Source organism: Ictalurus furcatus, chromosome 17 (assembly GCF_023375685.1).
Source record: "Ictalurus furcatus strain D&B chromosome 17, Billie_1.0, whole genome shotgun sequence".
Lineage (NCBI taxonomy): Eukaryota > Metazoa > Chordata > Actinopteri > Siluriformes > Ictaluridae > Ictalurus > Ictalurus furcatus.
This window is the reverse complement of record NC_071271.1, coordinates 26,138,308-26,156,224: the sequence shown is the minus strand read 5'-3', so window position 1 is coordinate 26,156,224 and position 17,917 is coordinate 26,138,308. Positions and strand designations below refer to the sequence as shown.

At 41.0% G+C, this 17,917-nt stretch overlaps 2 protein-coding genes and 1 pseudogene across 2 annotated transcripts in view; 2 read left to right on the top strand and 1 right to left on the bottom strand.

Moving 5' to 3' along the window:
* The first annotated feature begins 1,656 nt into the window (after positions 1-1,656).
* LOC128621584 (zinc finger protein OZF-like) lies at positions 1,657-5,658 on the top strand (annotated as a pseudogene).
* Positions 5,659-8,403: 2,745 nt separating this feature from the next.
* LOC128621575 (piggyBac transposable element-derived protein 4) lies at positions 8,404-12,563 on the top strand. The gene is made up of 2 exons (XM_053647445.1): positions 8,404-8,665; positions 9,895-12,563. The coding sequence occupies exons 1-2, from the start codon at positions 8,439-8,441 to the stop codon at positions 11,474-11,476; spliced, it is 1,809 nt and encodes a 602-aa protein (XP_053503420.1). The 5' UTR covers positions 8,404-8,438; the 3' UTR covers positions 11,477-12,563.
* Positions 12,564-13,207: 644 nt separating this feature from the next.
* The window catches only part of lrrc42 (leucine rich repeat containing 42), a 4,874-nt gene continuing 164 nt past the window's right edge, over positions 13,208-17,917 (bottom strand). The window contains exons 1-7 of the mRNA XM_053647452.1: positions 17,084-17,917; positions 16,874-17,005; positions 16,642-16,760; positions 15,817-15,902; positions 15,159-15,272; positions 14,437-14,515; positions 13,208-13,775 (exon numbers count right to left, since the gene is read on the bottom strand). The exon at positions 17,084-17,917 is cut by the window's right edge and continues 164 nt beyond it. Of these exons, the coding sequence (XP_053503427.1) occupies positions 13,498-13,775; positions 14,437-14,515; positions 15,159-15,272; positions 15,817-15,902; positions 16,642-16,760; positions 16,874-17,005; positions 17,084-17,547 (1,272 nt within the window). The 5' untranslated portion in view covers positions 17,548-17,917 and the 3' untranslated portion in view covers positions 13,208-13,497. The remainder of the gene's footprint in view (positions 13,776-14,436; positions 14,516-15,158; positions 15,273-15,816; positions 15,903-16,641; positions 16,761-16,873; positions 17,006-17,083) is intronic.

Below are 17,917 nucleotides of genomic sequence, written 5' to 3'. Positions count from 1 at the left end.
GAGAAGTAGACTGTTCAGAAAATTGGAACAAAAAAAAAGGGGGGATAAATCCATCACCATCTGATCTCATTCATTTCTCCCCAGATTCATTTGAATCGTTATTGTTAAACCCAATTGAAATGGCTTTACTGCATACTGGTGCGGAAACATGAGCACCTGAGCAGGTACAGGGGTTGGAATTGAATGAAATGTTTAACTTTGACATAAACAAATCAATATCTGTCCACTTAATGTGTACAGCGCTTTTCGTTCGAAGGATAAAACCTAGACAAGAGTAAAACAAGAAAAGGTGTGAAGGGACGAAATTTTAAAAAAGATCTAAATCAATTTTATGAATAAAAATTAAAAACAAAACAGTCACACAGTGTAAAATGATACAACAATTATAATAACAATCCACAGTTAATAAAACAACCGGTTTTACCTTTAAAAAAAAAAAACAAAACCTGTTGGTTGAAAGTATGTGTCTTCGATTTAGCTAAAATTAAACAAGTACATTTAATTAACGTTAAAGTCTCGCGATTTAATCAATCTCAGAAATGAATGCAAAATCAAGCGAACCTACAATATTCGGAGGAACATGCAATTTTTCTAATTTACTGCACTTTTTCCATCATCACGACACGCCTTCATCCAAAGACGTCTTTGATTCACGTGCGTCGAACACGAGTACAGCTAAAACGCCTCGTTTATCGACAAACATCACTGCGATAATTTCACTGAGGTTTTTTTTTTTGTGACTGTTGCAGCCAAAAATGCTTGATTTGGATTGTGCGCGGTCTCACAGTGATGTTTGTTGGTAAATAAGAGCTTTTATCTGTACTCATGTGTGACGCACGTGAATCGATGAGAGCTTTGGCTGAACGCATGTCGTGATGACGTCACATGACGCGTCTCGGCCCGAATCTGTGGAAAATCTGCGGTAATTTAGAAAAATTCCAAGCTCCTCCGAATATTGCGGAGTTTCCTAGATTTTGCATTCATTTCTGTGATCGTGAAATCCTGCAGAGGCTGAATATTACACTTACATACACTCTCATCCTCCCAAATAAATAGATGTGATTACGAGAGTCAAAAACCACTCTTTACTGTACAATAATTAGAAATGTACTAAAATAACCATATTAAAGGCAAGTAAATATACACCTATATTTATATGACCTATTTATATACGCCTATATATATTGACGCTGGCCTTGGAGTGTTTAATAAGGGGGAGACTGTCCCAGTTGGTGTGCACTTTGGGCCCTACCAGGGAGATCAGGTAGACCGAGAGGAAGCCATGAACAGTGTCTACTCTCGGGTGGTGAGTTTGGCAACATGGTCATTCTTTCCGAAGTTTAATTATAAACTGATTATCACTATTGCGGATATGGCTTAATCTTTGAGTCTTTTTAGCACAGGTAAACCTCTGCTTATCCAGAGATCCCTTGACATACAAATTCTGGCCTTCCATCACTACATGAAAATCTTCCCCCTAATGCAAAGACACCACAGCAGAGCATGTATATTTTTACCAGATCCAACATTGATCGTGTATTTGAAAAGGCATTCAAATTTAGAGACACTTTGTATTTCAGATGTCTTTGTTTTTATATAATTCTTTATTGTGCGTTAACATTTCTTTCAGATATACAAGAGCAGACAGTGTGAGGAATACATAGATGCGAAGACAGAGACAAATGCTAACTGGATGAGGTGAGTAATACAGCTGTTGGGTCTTTGTCTAGTTATTGATTGTATTTGTTAAAAAGCGGTGGTCTTCCCGTGACTGTCATTAATAGATCTGTCCCCTTCTTCTTATTTATGTATTCAGGTATGTGAATTGTGCTCGTAGTGGCGAAGAGAAGAATCTCGTTGTGTTCCAGTATCAAGGAGGGATTCTTTATCGTTGTTGTCAAGTAATCAAACCAGGGCAGGAGCTCTTGGTGTGGTACGAAGAGGAGTACGCCAAACATCTCAGCCTTACGTTTGAATATCTCTGGAACAAAAAGTCAACAAATGGTGATCATTTCATTTTTACGGCATATTATCCCTGGCTAGCACTAGTACTATGTCTGGTTTATTTTAATATTGATCTGGATGTAGAGATGGACCTGCTGCACAAAGTACGTGGGATATGGACAACAATAGCCAACAATTTGGCAAGACATTTTAATTTCAAATGTTAGTGGAAAGACATCAGGCACTAAGGTTTAAATGTTGGTGTAAAGATGACACCTATAGAAACACCAGTGCATTGCGTAAGCAGTTTTTAGGAACAGAATTTTAGAAAGACCTTTTGGGTTTTAAAATAATTTCTTGTTCCTGTGAATGATGTCCTTCCTAAAGACCTAATTTTACTATGTTCTGTAGAGATATAGTACACAGTATATAGTGCATCTTATTATTCTCTTTACGATTCAGTAAAACACTGTTTACCTACACTATATGGCCAAAGGTTTGTAGACACGTGACAATCACACCCATATGTGGGTCTTCCCCAAACTGCCACAAAGTTGTAAGCAGACAATTGTATAGAATGTCTGTCTTTGTATGCTGTACTGTTAAGATTTCCCTTCACTGGAACTAAACAGCCCAAACCTGTTTCATCATGACAGTGAACTTATTGTATGGTTGATGTGGACGAACTGGAGTGGCCCTGGCTCTGACCTCAACCCCATTGAACACATTTGGGATGAGTCTAGTGGAAAGCCTTCCCAGAAGAGTAGATGCTGTTATAAAAGCAAAGGGGGAACCAACACTGTGTGAATACCCATGGTTTTGGAATGGGCATATATGGGTGTGGTGGTCAGGTGTGCACATACCTTTGGCCACATAGTGTTAAGAGAGCTTCTGGCTGATGTACAATACTGAGCAGTGCACCCCTTCTGCCGACTGGGACATTATGACCACAGCCCTCTAGCCGACACATCGGTCTGCAAAAAATAATGGAGAGAAAAGACAGGGGAATGAAGCAACGGGCTCCCAAAAAGAGGGGCACTACTCCAACCTCTAGAGCAGATCTGCCACTCCCTTTTGTAGTGAGATCAGTCACTGGGCTCATGAGGTCTGAATAATTAGACACAAACCTGCAGTAATATCCTGTCAGCTCCATTATCTGTCTTTTTTGGTTGCAGGCAGGCCACAAGTACAGCCGTCTTATCAATCTGGGGACATACTTGCCGATGTCCCAAGTGGAAGGCAACATTCTGTACCTCCACCTATCCAAGTGCACACTTTGCCAGATTCTGGATCAGGTTGAGCTTGTGTTAATGCCTTTAGGACTGCGCTCACATGCATTTGCCGCTTCCAGTCATAACTATAGATTATGAAGTAATTTAAGTAATCCGCGGCATATGTACTCTGGGGCTGTTGAACACAACCAATTTGTTGTTGAAATATAGCCAGTACCCCAAAGTGAGAGGGTTTTATTTTTTCAATAATGGAGTCTGCTAATAGTGCTGGATCAAATTTTGTCCTTGGTCAGGTTTGATTCCAATACCTCGTCTTGAATCAGGCTTTGGTGCATCAGGGTATGTGTTCAGCCTGAATCTGTCAAGACCTGATATAGATCCCCTTGAGTATTGATCGGTTCCTTACTGGGGCAGTCCGGCCGGAAGTTCCTGGTTCACTACAGACCTGCCCAGGTCCCATTCCAGATGTCTTGGGGGTTGGCTTTCCCTGGCTGCTTTGGGTCAGGCCTTGGCTAGTGCCTGCAGGAGTCAAAGAACCTCAGGCTAAATGTTAATGGTCTGTCCCGTTCTTCTAACACCAGTGAGCAGTACCACCAGGGGTACCCTTCCAGGGACAGACCATCTTTCTTGAGTTTTTCTTATGGCCAGATAATCGAGCAGAGACTAAAAGCTGGCAGCTGGAGCTCTTCAGTTAGAAGAGAGTAGAACTCTGAGTGAAGAACATCACCCAGGTAAGCAGTGTAACAATGGTGGGATATGAGGATGATGTCTCATGGAGACCAAACCTAAGAACCCTAGCATGGTGTACTATAACCTGATTTAATCCAGTTCTCTTTCACCAGGAGCACTGATTCTCCCTGGTGAGTTAACAGGTGGAGCTACAGGTGATCACCACAGCAGCCTATGTAGTAAAGCTATAAGTGTTGGTGGGTACTCGTTTGCTGTTTGGACCGGGGCTTGGTATTTTGTGAATCTGTGAAGTGCCCTTGTACTGGTGAGCCACATTGTTGCCTCTCTGGGAGCAGTGACATGGGCAGCTATTTAACTTATCCAACTTTTGTCAATTTTTTGTTTGTCTTAGTGACAGGAACGGTTGGTAGAGGCAGGAATGAGGCTAGAATTATATTACCCCCCCCCCCCCATTCCAACAGTCTCTGCCATTGGACCTTGATGTTTCTGTGTATGATTACTGGTTGTGTCACTTGTTCCACTGATTTTCTAAAACTTATCATATTCTTCTCCAGAAATGAAGACTGCCCCATTGCAAGTCTTTTCCTGCTCCTTATGTCCATTTTCCTATACGTCTCAAATCTACCTCCACAAACACATGAAAAGATGCCATTATGAAGAATATGTAACGTTGCTGAAATCTGGCGAAATTAAACATGATAATCCGATGCCAACAAAAGGCCTGCAACTGTCCTCTGGTTCTCTCTGCAAAAGCACTGGAGAAGTGCAGAAAGAAATCTATCACTGCTCGGACTGTGGGAAGAGTTTTACTCATCCGAGTTATCTCCTACAACACCAGCACGTTCATACAAGAGAGAGGCCGTATCACTGCTCGGAGTGTGGGAAGAGTTTTACAAGACCAAATACATCAGCGCATTCACACGGGGGAGAAGCCGTATCAGTGCTCAGCGTGTGGGAAGAGTTTTACTCGACAGAGAAATTTCCAGCTACACCAGCGCAAGAGTTTTACACACCTGAGTACTCTCCAACAGCATCACTGCATTCACACCGGAGAGAAGCCGTATCAGTGCTCACAGTGCGGGAGGAGTTTCACACAGCAGCGTGCTCTCCAGCTACACTGGAGCACTCACACAGGAGAGAAGCCATTTTGCTGTTCACAGTGCGGGAAGAGTTTTACCCGACGGACGACCCTCCAAAAACACCAGCGCGTTCACACGGGAGAGAAGCCGTATCACTGCTCCCAGTGTGGAAAGACCTTTACTTACCAGAGTTATCTCCAAACACACCAGCGCGTTCACACGGGAGAGAAGCCGTATCAGTGCTCAGACTGCGGGAAATTTTTCACTCAGAAGAGTACTCTCCAGATACACCAGCATGTTCACACCCGAACAAAACTGTATAACTGCTCGCAGTGCGGGAAGAGTTATACGCAGCAGAGCACTTTCAGAATACACCAGCGCGTACACACGGGAGAGAAGCCGTATCACTGCTCACCATGTGGAAGGAGGTTCGCTTATTTAGGTCCATTTAAGGCACACAAGTGTGCTAGCATGGAACTATCACCGTCTGACATTTTAACTTTAAATCAAGAAACATGATCATTATTACAGTATTTATGTTCATTTGGAAAAACACTGTTTATCTATTGCTATTTGATTCGTGTAGGTAAAAATAAATAAATACTTCATGTACTATTCCACTACAGTTCTGTTTAAATAGTTAGTTACTTTTTTTTTTATTTTAGCACTATTACATCTGTCATTATTGTATATAAATAGTTATATAGTATATTTTATAGGAAATTATTCCTTTTGTACTGTACATTGCCTCGAATCGAGAAATCCCCACAAGTCTAATGGAAAGCCTTCCCAGAAGAGTGGAGCTTATTATAACCAGGAAGAGGAATAAATCTGGAATGGGATGTTCAACAAGCACATATGGGTGTGATGAGTCAGGTGTCCACATATTTTTGGCCTTATAGTGTACATCCAACTTGTTTACTCAGGTCTGAAAGTGCTGAGGTCATGTGGTGGGCAGAAGAACCTCTCAAGTTGGTAATAGACCAGCCCACTGATTGATCAAGACGTCTTGGAGACGCATGATGAAGCTACATTAAAAATAAATAAATAAACATTTAAGTAATATGCTTCCATACGGAGCCTTGATGTATCTCTAGATCAGGTTATAGAGTATCAAAGTGAGGCTTAACTGTGAGGTACATTTCGGATATAATTAGCGTGATAACAATTAATAATGTCGAGTTAAGTTGAATGATAATTATGGTCGTTATTAATAATAATGATTTTATTTCAGGGACACACCAACTCTAGTACATGTGACTCATCTGAGATATCGAAGAATGGTAAGATACATGAATACAAAACATAAAATATACATAAATATAACATATATGACTTTTTTACTGATATATATCCTCATATTTATTTATTAAATTTTATACAAATCTCAAACTAGAAAGTTGTTGAGAGGTTTTTCTGAAACAGAAATTTAGCAAAGTTTTTTTTTTTGGTTATTGTGTTTATTTACACTTTACATTATTTTCTTCTTTAAAATAAACTTGGTTGTGATTCATCATAGTTCATGCAAACTGACAAAGACAACTTATTAATAACATTTTAAAATCCCCCCCCCATTTTTTTTTATATCAATTTAATATACAGTTCATAAATTTACATACCCCTTGCAGAATCTGCAAAATATCATGTTTTTTGGGTTTTGTTTTTTTTTGTTTGTTTGTTTGTTTGTTTTTTTACTTATTTTAGTGCTGTCCTGAATAAGTTATTTCACATAACAGATATTTACATATAGTCCACAAGACACAATAATAACTGAATTTACACAAATGAACTGGTTCAAAAGTTTACATACCCTTGATTCTTAATACCGTGTGCCGTTACCTGGATGATCCACGACATGATGTGTTTATGTTTTGTGAGAGTTCTTCACGAGTCCCTTGTTTGTCCTGAGCAGTTAAACTGCCCACTGTTCTTCAGAAAAATCCTCCAGGTCCTGCACATTCTTTACTTTTCCAGCATCTTCTGCAAATTTCACACCTTTCCAACAGCGGCTATATGATTTTCAGATCCATCTTTTCACACTGAGGACAACTGAGGGACTCGTACACGACTATTACATAAGGTGCAAACATTCACTGATGCTCAAGAAGGCGACACGGTACATTAAGAGCCAGGGGGATGTAAACTTTTGAACAGGATGATCGGTGTAAATTATTATTTTGTTTAAAGATTTTTTTTTTCCCCATTTAGTTCTGCCCTTCAGATTATATAAGATATTTATATTTTTCCCAGAAGACAAAATAACAATTTATTGTTATTAGTAGATAGCTGTGAAAGTCCTCTGCCCTATATATTTGAACCATTAACCCCTGGTGTAACTATGGAGGAAAACATGGAGGAACTGGAGGCAGCACGGATGGAAGAAGTGTCGGAATGGTAGCTAGCTAGCATAATATTTTCACTTATAAACATATTATAATTTTGCATCAGGTGTACTTGTGGTCACTGCACCAGACTGTCTCCATGAGAAAACGTATGCTGTAGGGAGGTGGCACAGGTAAATGAATCTTACACATAACTCTCTCGCTGTATTGTATTTCAGTATTTCCACTGTCAAAACAATACGTGTTTTTCCATATATATATATATATATATATATATATATATATATATATAAACCGAATGCATCACGTTGTTTATAGACCCGCTATCATTTTATCCACCCGCTGTAATATATCCAAGTGCTTATACACGTTTTGTTATTATTAATTTTACCTCCTGACATGTAGGTGATGCACAGATGTGAGCAGGTTGGTGGGGCAGCATGCATCCAGGTTTTCAACCTTAACCCGTTTGTTTTGCAAGCAGTTTCTGGCACATATCACCAGCTCTATGGTGACATGGAAGAAACAGTCCTCAATAGGTAACAGTCTGACCTGGTGTTAACTAAACACCGCATTTCACAGATTACCATCCTTGTACAGTACAGGTAACATTTTCATATTTTATCCAATGCAGTGATCCATGGTACAAGCTAACTTCACAAAGTTTAATTCTCAGTTGCTACAGACACCTGGCCTATAGGAATTTTGTCCGGTGGTGCTGGGGGTACCTTGGCCGACACATAAGGGTGGTGATTCCCTCGTGTGCTGTTACCCGCATCAGAGAGCAGTTCCCAGACAATACTGGAACCTGTTCAGGCTTCCAACCCCCTCCCCTTGACTAAAATAAACTAAAATCATAGCTGATCACAGATTGAATGTGCTCTAAATCGTGTGTTGAGCAACAGCTTCACTCTTGTCAGGGCTTTGAAACTGTGTGCAGAGGTGGTCAGGAACTTGCAATCCTTTCAGAGAGTGCTGAAACAGTTGTAGCTCCTCCAATACACGATCAAAAAGCAGATCCTGTAACCTGTCAACATATTCTGCCAAACATGACAACAAAATACATTTTGTTTTATTAGGTAGAGAGAGAGAGAGTTCTAATAGCTTTGGATGGAGGTAGATATATAGCGTTCCAATAGTTTTTCCACCAGATGGAGAGATGCCTGTACAGTCGCACCTGTTCGAGTGCCGTGCACACCGCGATGACGTCATTTTACCGCGTCAAGTCTTTCAGAAGGAAAGGACGCGCTGGCATGAGGAAGATGGCGTGCAAACGGCGTGTTGTTCATGAGGAGAGTGATGATGAAGATGGAAACTGTTTATCGCCTGAGGATGAGGACTCTGAGGAGGAGAGAATCGACCCTGCTGAGGATGACGTGTACGTGCAGCTCGACTGCTGATTTTTTACGTTATAATTTTTTTTTAATAGCATGTGTTTGTTTTGTGCATTAAATTGTCTCTAGCTGCAAGTGCACGGCTAAAGAAAGCAAATGATTTCAGTGTCACACCCAGAACACGTGGAAGAGACGACACTTGCTTATCGTTGCTGATAGTTATTTATTTATTTATTTTTATTTTAAGGCAGAAACTAGGGGTCTCTTGATTTGCCAGTAAGGTCACGAGAAAAACGTATCTTGTTTCTTTCATTTATTTTAGACAGATTTCTAATATTTTGAAATGTTACTGAGTCACATTTACACTAGCGATGTTTAAAGTAAATTTATACGTGTTATTAACCAGCCATCTGCTTCCAGTAAACAAGCTAGCCTTGTTTATCAAATCTCAAACTTCTCTACGATTCTAGACCGCTATTAATCTTTTTTTTTTTTCGCTGATAGAAAGTTTAGCATTTTGTAAACGCGTAAAAGTTTACTTAGTGGCGCCATAACTACAAATGATTTTCAATAATAAAAAGTCAAATCTATTATTTTCTGTCGTGATGAAACACTAAAAAGGGAAAATCTTCCTCCTTCATGTACATGTGATTTGTTATGACTATTCATGTCATGATGAATAACTCGACATGCAAATGAGTCTGTGACGTCACGTGGCGACTTTTTGAGCTTGCTTTTGGCCCCTTTTCTCTGTGTTCAGCAACTAACTCATCTAATAAATAAATCTAACTAACGACTTTTGTAGCATTAGCTACTTTTTCACCACACCGGCCATTTTAATTGGAGCACAGTGGGGGACACCGAATGAGCACAACCATTGTAGAAAGCAAAACAAACTAAAATGGTGTCGCTGAGGGGGCGTCAACAAAAAAAACTCGCGCGCAAAATTTCGCACACCAAATTACATGTACGTGAAAGATGAAGATTTTCCATTTTTAGTGTTTTATCACTATAGAAAGTAATATATTTAAATCTATTTCTTATTGAAAAAAACTCGTCTGTAGCGCACTTTAGCCGTGCACTTGCAGCTAGAGCCAATTCTCGCGCACATTTTGCACTGTTGGATTCACGTACAGGTTGAAGATAATGCATCACTGAATGTTAAAAATATGTAATTGTTTACCGCGATTACTGTCGAATCAAATCATCACTGCGTCTCGCAACTCTGTTGGCTAGAACGAACAACAAACAGTTTTTATTGTGATGTTCACAGAAGTGAAGACGCCGAGCACCAAACACACCCTACTGGACAACCAGCGAAGCGATCTCGCCCGTGTCGCCGTTCGCCGTCTCCGCCTGCAGGTGAAACCGAGACGTCGTGGAAAACAGAACGAGATGCCGACGAGGCTCCGGCTGCGATGCGGTTTCAGCCTGCACGGTCGCCTGGAGTGCAGCTGAGTTCAGCAGACACAAACACGCCTCTGGACTTGTTCAAACGTTTCTTCGCTCCAGATGTGGTGAACACGCTGTGCAGGAACACCAACAAAATGGCCACCAAGAACGCCACCAGAGGGTGCAAGTACAAATGGACCGACGTGACCACAGAGGAGTTTTACAAGTATATTGGATTGGTTCTGTACATGGCTGCCATAAAGCTGGACCGCATCTGTGATTACTGGCGGCGGAACAGCATTTTTTCCTTCGCGTACCCAGCAATGGTTATGGCGCGGGACAGGTACAGGACCATCTCGTGGAACGTACACTTGAGCGATCCAGACAAGGACCAAGAGAACGATGGATTGTTCCTGGTGAAACCTCTGATGGATGTGATTCGGCTTGCCTGCAAAGCATTCTATCATCCACGGAGAAGTCTCGTGGTGGATGAACGAACGAAGGTGAAGCCCACAAAGTGTGGATTCAGGTTGTTCACGCTGACCGATTCCAGCAACGGGTACATAGTGGATTTTGTTGCTTACACAGGAAAGGAATGGTACCACACAGGGCGGGGACTCTCGTACGATGCCGTGACGTCCCTCGTGAATCGTTCCTTTTTGGGTTCTGGGTACCACGTGTTCATGGATGATTTCTATACGAGCCCAAAACTCTTCAGGGATCTGTACTCTCAAAGTTTTGGTGCTTGTGGAACATACCGGGAACACAGGAAAGGCTGTCCACGCGCTATATCCAATGCTCTGACTAAGAAGTCGGGAAGAGGATCCATCAGGTGGATCAGGGACGGTCCTGTGGTGTTTGTAAAGTGGATGGACACGGACGAAGTCTCGGTTTGCTCCACGATCCATGCAGCCTTCACTGGAGACACGATAAAGTGCGAGGTGAAGGGTAAAAACAGGACGTGGACGACTGCAACGTTTTCGTGCCCGTCTCCTGTCTCGCAGTACCGTGAACACACGGAGGCCGTGCACTCTTCTGACCAGCTGACCCGATATTACACGACGCAGCACAAGACGCTCAAATGGTACCGCAAAATGTTTCTGCATTTTCTGGACATCGCCACCTTCAATGCCTACGTCTTGCACAAAGAGCTTGCGTTACAACGACAGGAAGTAATCTTGAGCCGCAAAGCGTTTACAGAGGAGCTGATCGCGCAGCTGTGCGGCGGGATGCCGCAGACGCCTCCTGTGGAACCTGAGACCTGCGACCACGTACCTGTTCCGGTGTTGGTTTCGGACGTCGGAACGGTCGTGTCGTCTGGACGCAGAAGCTGCGTTCTTTGCACTAAGAATTTAGGCAGGAAGTCCTCGAGCACTCCGTGGAAGTGCAAAGCGTGTGGCGTCCCACTTTGCCTCCAGCTGACCCGGAACTGTTTCCAGCTCTGGCACAAAGACCAAGTCTGAGAAATTCAACTCGACCTTCACGTTAGCTCGGCTAGTTTTTATCAGTTCTGCATTCAGGCAAGTCCTAAGCATATTTCTGGACAAACCTGCTCCATGTCTCATGCTAATGTGACCTCATGGTTCCACAGGGCTAACGATAATATGGTACTAATCTACAGCTGCCCACCTAGCATGTTTAAAAAAAAAAAATAATTATTTTGTTACCTTATGCATTATGTAGTAACACAAGATTTAGCATTAGGGATGTCATTATTTTTATGCAGTAAACTTTGTATTTTCTCTTGAGTTTACTGAGCAGTTCCTTCTTTCCAGGAAATAAAAACTCAGTTACTGTACATTTTATTCACTGGATAAGAGTTTGGCAAATGTAGTGTATTGTTTGTAATAAATGCGCCACAAAAAAACAGTCTCGGTCTGAGTTATTCCTAACAGGTCATGTGACCAGATTAGCATTACAGTTTAGTTCATTTATTAGAATTGTGTACCGAGGGAGATAAACACAATAACCAAACTGCCCCCAAGGGGTGTTTATGAACCAATGACCGAGTTAGCAGGATCAGACTGGTGCAGGATTGGACTGGTTACTGATCAGACAGCTGAAGGTTTGACATGATCCGAAATTTGTCTGTTCTTCAAAGCTGTTATTGGAAATTCCATCAAAACAAAATCTGTTGGGTTAAAAATATAAAAGGTCAGCGTAAATCATGTAAACATAAAACTAAATTCGATCATATGTGGCTAAATTGTTGTTGATGATGATGATGATGATGATGGAGTCCTCCCAGTTAATTACAGCTTTAGCGTCTTATCATTCAGGTAGAATTCATACATTTATGGATACTTAAATAATTTTTTACTTGATGCGTTAGCACAGGGATGCGCGGCGTTGTCATGGCTAATGGGCGGGGCTTAGGGCTCGGTGATACAATGATTATAATATTGACCTTGTCATGCAATATGAAATAAATATATATTTTGTATATATATTTACATATATTATCTTTTTATGATACTTTTTTTTCACAAACTGACTAGAAGCAGCCGATTTTATCTACATTTTTTGCACTTTATACTTAAAATTATTTTAGTATTATTTTTGACCTTTTCAGTGTTTATAAAATTTTTATATAAATCCTCAGGGTTTAAAAAAAAAAAAAATTGTAACACTACTGTTCAGTTTGTGAGCAAACCTACACTCACCTTCCACTTTAATAGGAACACCTGCTCATTTTATGCCGTTATCTAATCAGACAATCACGTGACGGCAGCACAGTGCATAAAATTACACAGATACAGGTCAAGAGCTTCAGTTAACGTTCATATATTCCGCTGCCATCTCTGAGCCACGAGGCGTTTCTGCCCACGCAATGTTTTGTTTTTCGCACCACTGTGTAAACTCTAGAGACTGTTGTGTGTGTATGTGTGTATGTGTGTGTGTGTGTGTGTGTGTGTGTGTGTGTGTGTGTGTGAAAATCCCTTCTCAAACCGGCTAGGCTGGTACCAGCAACCACTTTAGAGATCAGACTTCTTTTTTTTCCTGTTCTGATGTTTGACGTGAACGGTAACAAAAGATCTTGACCGGTATGTCCAGGATTTTATACAGCGTGCTGCTGCCACATGATTGGCTGATTGGATAACTGTATGAGTGTACAGGTGTTCTTATTAAAGTGGACGGCGAGTGTATATATTGTGATGAACATTGTGTACTGTAGAAACGTTTTGAGTGACACAGCTGCCATGTTGAGCGTTCCACTGCCTCGTTCGTATTTTAAGCAGTGATGTGTCTCACTCGAACCGTCTCTGATGTTAACATCCTGATGGAAACGGTCACAAAGTGGAAGAGGACGGAAGCAACGTCACACCGCTAACATCACCTCTGACGGGATCTAGTGAGAACATCAGACCTTTATTATAGTTTATAGCATTTATTTATTATAGTTATAAAACTCATCCTGTTTCACAGAAAACACACACAGTAATATCGCATGGTGTGTCGGTGTGTGGTGTTAGAGAGACGCTGCTCAGTAACTATCGAGAAGCTCCAAGTCCTCAGCTGATAACGGACGCAGAGACGCAGAGCGCTTGGCTGTGGAGTGTGTGTTACCGCCTTCCTCCTGTTCTGTGCTGAACTTCCTCTTCTTTCCAGCCTGCGTGTTCAGGAGTGTGCGCGTACCTGCGCCGTGTTGGGACGGAGCGTGACGGTCCAGCTTGTGGAAGTGGATGACGTTTGTCTCGTCTTCACGTCGGGAATCGTTACACGCAGAGCGTAAGCTCTCTCGCGCAAACTTCTCCCTTCCGTCTAGCGAGAGAAAAGATCGACACGATGGCGTAAATAAACACTAAAACACTGACTGACGATGAAGTCGATTATTTTCCTCCAACGGCACGTCCCCGGGTGTTTTATTCCTCTTACACTACAGCCATTTACCAACAGTTACAATGTCATTTATGAACGAACGCACACTTTTTATACGTTTATATAAGTCTGTATCGATTACGTTATAGCAGCTAAATTAAAAATCATCGCCTTCAGGACCAATCAGAAGCCAGAAATCAGCAGCAGGAACAGTACAGGATGTGTTTACTTTTAGTTTAAATCCGTTTCTAATAGACTCCTGCTGCATTTCGCCTCCTCGCTCTAATTTCCACAGCGGACTTTGGGCAGGTTTTCTGTTATTCTGTTAGCTACAGGGACATTAACATATGCTTATTTATAGTATTTATATACTTGTTTAAAGTGTAAAAGTGATGATTTAACATAATGGTGGTATATTGTGATATTTACATCTGAAATCAGACAGAGAGAGAGACAGAGAGAGAGAGGGGCATGTTGAAGTTATTCATTAGTAAAAAAAAGTTTTAATCTTTGTGTTTTCAGGCTAGTAAACGGCACTATGTAAACAAACTGAGAAAAAAAATAGCATGTAAATAAATAAAAAAGTTAATTGGATTCAACTCACAGAACTGGAGTGCGTTTGTTCTTGGCTTTGGATTTTTCTGCGGCAGTTCTGCAGCTTTCGTTTCCCACTGGTTTATTACCTGAGTGACGAATCAATAAAAACACGTCACAACATGAACACAGCGTTTCTGTTTTAATGACCACGCATGTGAGTGAAATGACATGGAGGAGGGATGTTTGTAGTGATTTTAGGAGCAGAATTAAAATGGGAATCTTATTAAAAGGAATTTTTAGCATTTTATTCGACTTGGAAAAATTACCCATGATCCTCTACGTCGTTGCTATTTCCATACCTGCGTACCTGTGCTGAATTTAGTTACGCTTCTTTCCCGGTTACCCCGCGAGCCAAACCAGGATGTATGGGCGGAGTTTAATACAACGCAGTCCACTGATTGGTCAAACGCAGTCGTCACAGATTAAGCAGGGTTGCTAGTTTTGGAAAATGGTAGATGTGTTTTGGAGCTAGGTTTTACATACTCCGGGCCGCCAAGATCTCGTTTTAAAGCAAGTCATTGGAATTGAATGTAAACAATTTCCACAAACATGCGTTATGGCGAGCAAAGGCTCTGTGAGGTTCAGACAGAACGTAGTTAACTTGGTGGAAAAGCAGAAGACGCAGTGTGTCAGATCGGAGTCTTCCACATCTCCTGGTTCATGTTCACCTGCTTGGGGATTCATTCATTTCTGCATTTTAAATGAAAAGTTCGACGTGGTTAGCGTTACCTCCTCGGCCCAGCCGTCGGTTTTACACGCCGAGTGCGTGAACGTCTGCAGCCGTGACGCTGAAAAGACCATCGACATTTTATTCCTGAAGAAGCTCTTCAGCGATGCGTTCGCCTGAAAGAGAATTATTATTTCATCTTATTAGAATCCAGTCAAAACTATCTTTCAGATCCATTTAGAGTTACACATGAGCAGTTTATCATCACGATATAAACTCTACACTTTACACCGGTTAATATTATCACACTATACAGAGTTTAAAATAGCTTCACGTTTAAACTTTATCATTCTGAGGAACAGATTACGCTGGACTCGTCTCGGAATCTCATAACGTCGAACGTTACAGTATAATTCTTATTTCTAGACATTTCTTTCGTCATGTCCAGCTTGAAATAGTCTTGTTCGATTGGCAGATTCGTAATCATTTTAAGCATATATTTCTAGAAGGAAGCAAAACCATCTGTCGATAGAATAAAGCTCGACACGTGTAAAAGCTTCCAAGAACAACCTGAGGTTTATAATAATCTCATAATGAGAAATGTTAGAGAAATATGATCGTATTCAAGATATTTCCACTCGCTAAATGATCTTTTCCAGCTATTAGGAGTTAGCATGGAACTCTGCGTGACTTTCCGTATGTCTGAAGGAGTGAGCTCACCTCGACCTTCGTGTCAGAGATGTTCAGCTCGCGCAGTTTTTGAAAACACGTTAAATATCCGAGTCCTTTCTCCGTCAGTGGATTACCTGTTGGGGAGGAAAAAGAAATGCTTTTAAATGTTTATATGTTTAACACTCCAGTAGTGTAAGAGAGCTGTAGTTGTCGTCGTCGTGGTGTTGTTGAGTATGGACTCTTAGAGAAATACTTTCCAGATTTCTTTTGTACTTCCCTGGCACAAAATGGGTTTTTCAAAAAATATCTCCAGCAAATGTGAACAAACCCAGATGTTTTTCTTGTCTTTTCTTTTTACAGCACTATAGCTGTGTTTCCATCCACGTTGCGAATTTAACTTATTGGAATAAAACGTTTGCGAATAAAGCACCGTTTCCATCCCGTGTGTTCAAGAGAACAAAATCGACAATTCCCGGTGCATCTCGCTCTCCGCCATTTTTTACTTTTCTGAGAAAATTATCCAATCACACGATTTGCTGAGACAAAGTCACATGACATTTTGGATGCGTACTGAGGAATTTATTCAGTAAATGTGTTTCCATCGTAGTTTATTCGCATGTCTTCTTATCAAATTCTTTTAAATGATCCGTCTCAATTTTGGAGATTTTATTCGCATCTGGTGTTTCCATTGTTTTTTTTTTTAATGCGATATCCACAAAACTGGATGGATACATAGCTAGCGATGCACTTGTACATTATATGGATATAACTTGGAGAAAACAAACATGTTGCGATTGTGCCAGCTGTCCTGTACTGCGTTATTAGTGTTTTTTTACTCAGACTGAGAGAAACGGAGCTGAAAGCTGAACGTACTCGACAGGTCCAGGTGTTGCAGGTTCTCCAGGCCTCTTTTCATCACTCTGATCGGCGCCGTCAGTCTCTGCAGGCCTTTATCTGACAGATCATTTGCTCCCAAGAACAACTTTACAAGCCTTCAGTCAGAAAAAAACCATAAGAGACAGCTAATCATTCACATTTTCATTTATATTTACAGATTTATCAATTTTCTTTCTTTCTATATATTTTTTTTTTTAATATAACCCACCTGGAACAAGCCTCTGATGTTAGGTGACTGAAAAAGTCATGGCTGTCACCTAACCTGCATCCGTGGAGATCTAGAGTTTCCAAATAATGAAATACTCGAATCTCTTCCATCCTTTCTGAAAGCAAGAGACACCTGGAAGTACGATGATAATGCCTGGTTTAACAAAGTGAAAATAACGCAAACTTCCTGTCACAATTTTTTTGTCCTCACCTGTCTCTCAAACACAGCGACTTTAACACAAGTTCCCTGTAGGCCTCGCTAAATACCTGTAACCCCCTCGCAGAGGTAGAAGGCTCTACAAATTTCTGTTTCGCCTCAGCCGCTGTGAATAACTTGTCGGCCATTTGCTCGGGGAAACCGATCAAGGAATCGACGTGTTCGATATTCCCGGCGATAAACAGTAACGATATATCGAGCAGCGATTTTGCCGTGTAGCGCAGACTCCCTTCACTGTTGTAGGTGAAGACGAAGTGATCCTTTCTCTTTTTACATTTGGCGGGTGGAAATCGATCAATACAGAGTCTGACTGAAAAATCTTTATCGAATAATTTATACGATGATTTAGGTCTGTGGTACTGAGGCACATTTCCTGTGGGGTTTACAAGGTGGAGTTCTCCTTTTTCACGAACGTACACGCTCCCACATCCATATTCATTTGACCCACTTGAATACATTATAATTGAGTCACGGTGCTTCTAATAGACTAATTATTGCTTCTTATGGAATTATTCAATGACCAAATTAATCTCTGGCCATTCACGTGCATGTGAAAAGCGTGTCCTCTATATATACGCTACAAAATTGTTGTGTTTGTGTATCTAAATAAATGAGTATTAAAAATAAGGCTATCTAAATCACAAACTTTAATAAAATATAAATATCGCTTCTCAAATCGAACGGAACCAAAGTGTTTGACCCGGTTGTTTCCAGAGAACCACATTTACTAGAACACTCCGCACTTCCGGAAGACGCTCAAGGGAAAACGTTTGACGTTAAATGTAAACAATGTACTCGATGTCCATAGCCAGCGTAGCAGTAAATCTT

Bases quoted from the DNA above. Each gene is read 5' to 3' on its own strand.
- LOC128621575 (XM_053647445.1), top strand. From the start codon at position 8,439: ATGGAGAGATGCCTGTACAGTCGCACCTGTTCGAGTGCCGTGCACACC. The intron at 8,666-9,894 runs GTACGTGCAGCT...TGATGTTCACAG, and splicing joins GACCCTGCTGAGGATGACGT to AAGTGAAGACGCCGAGCACC.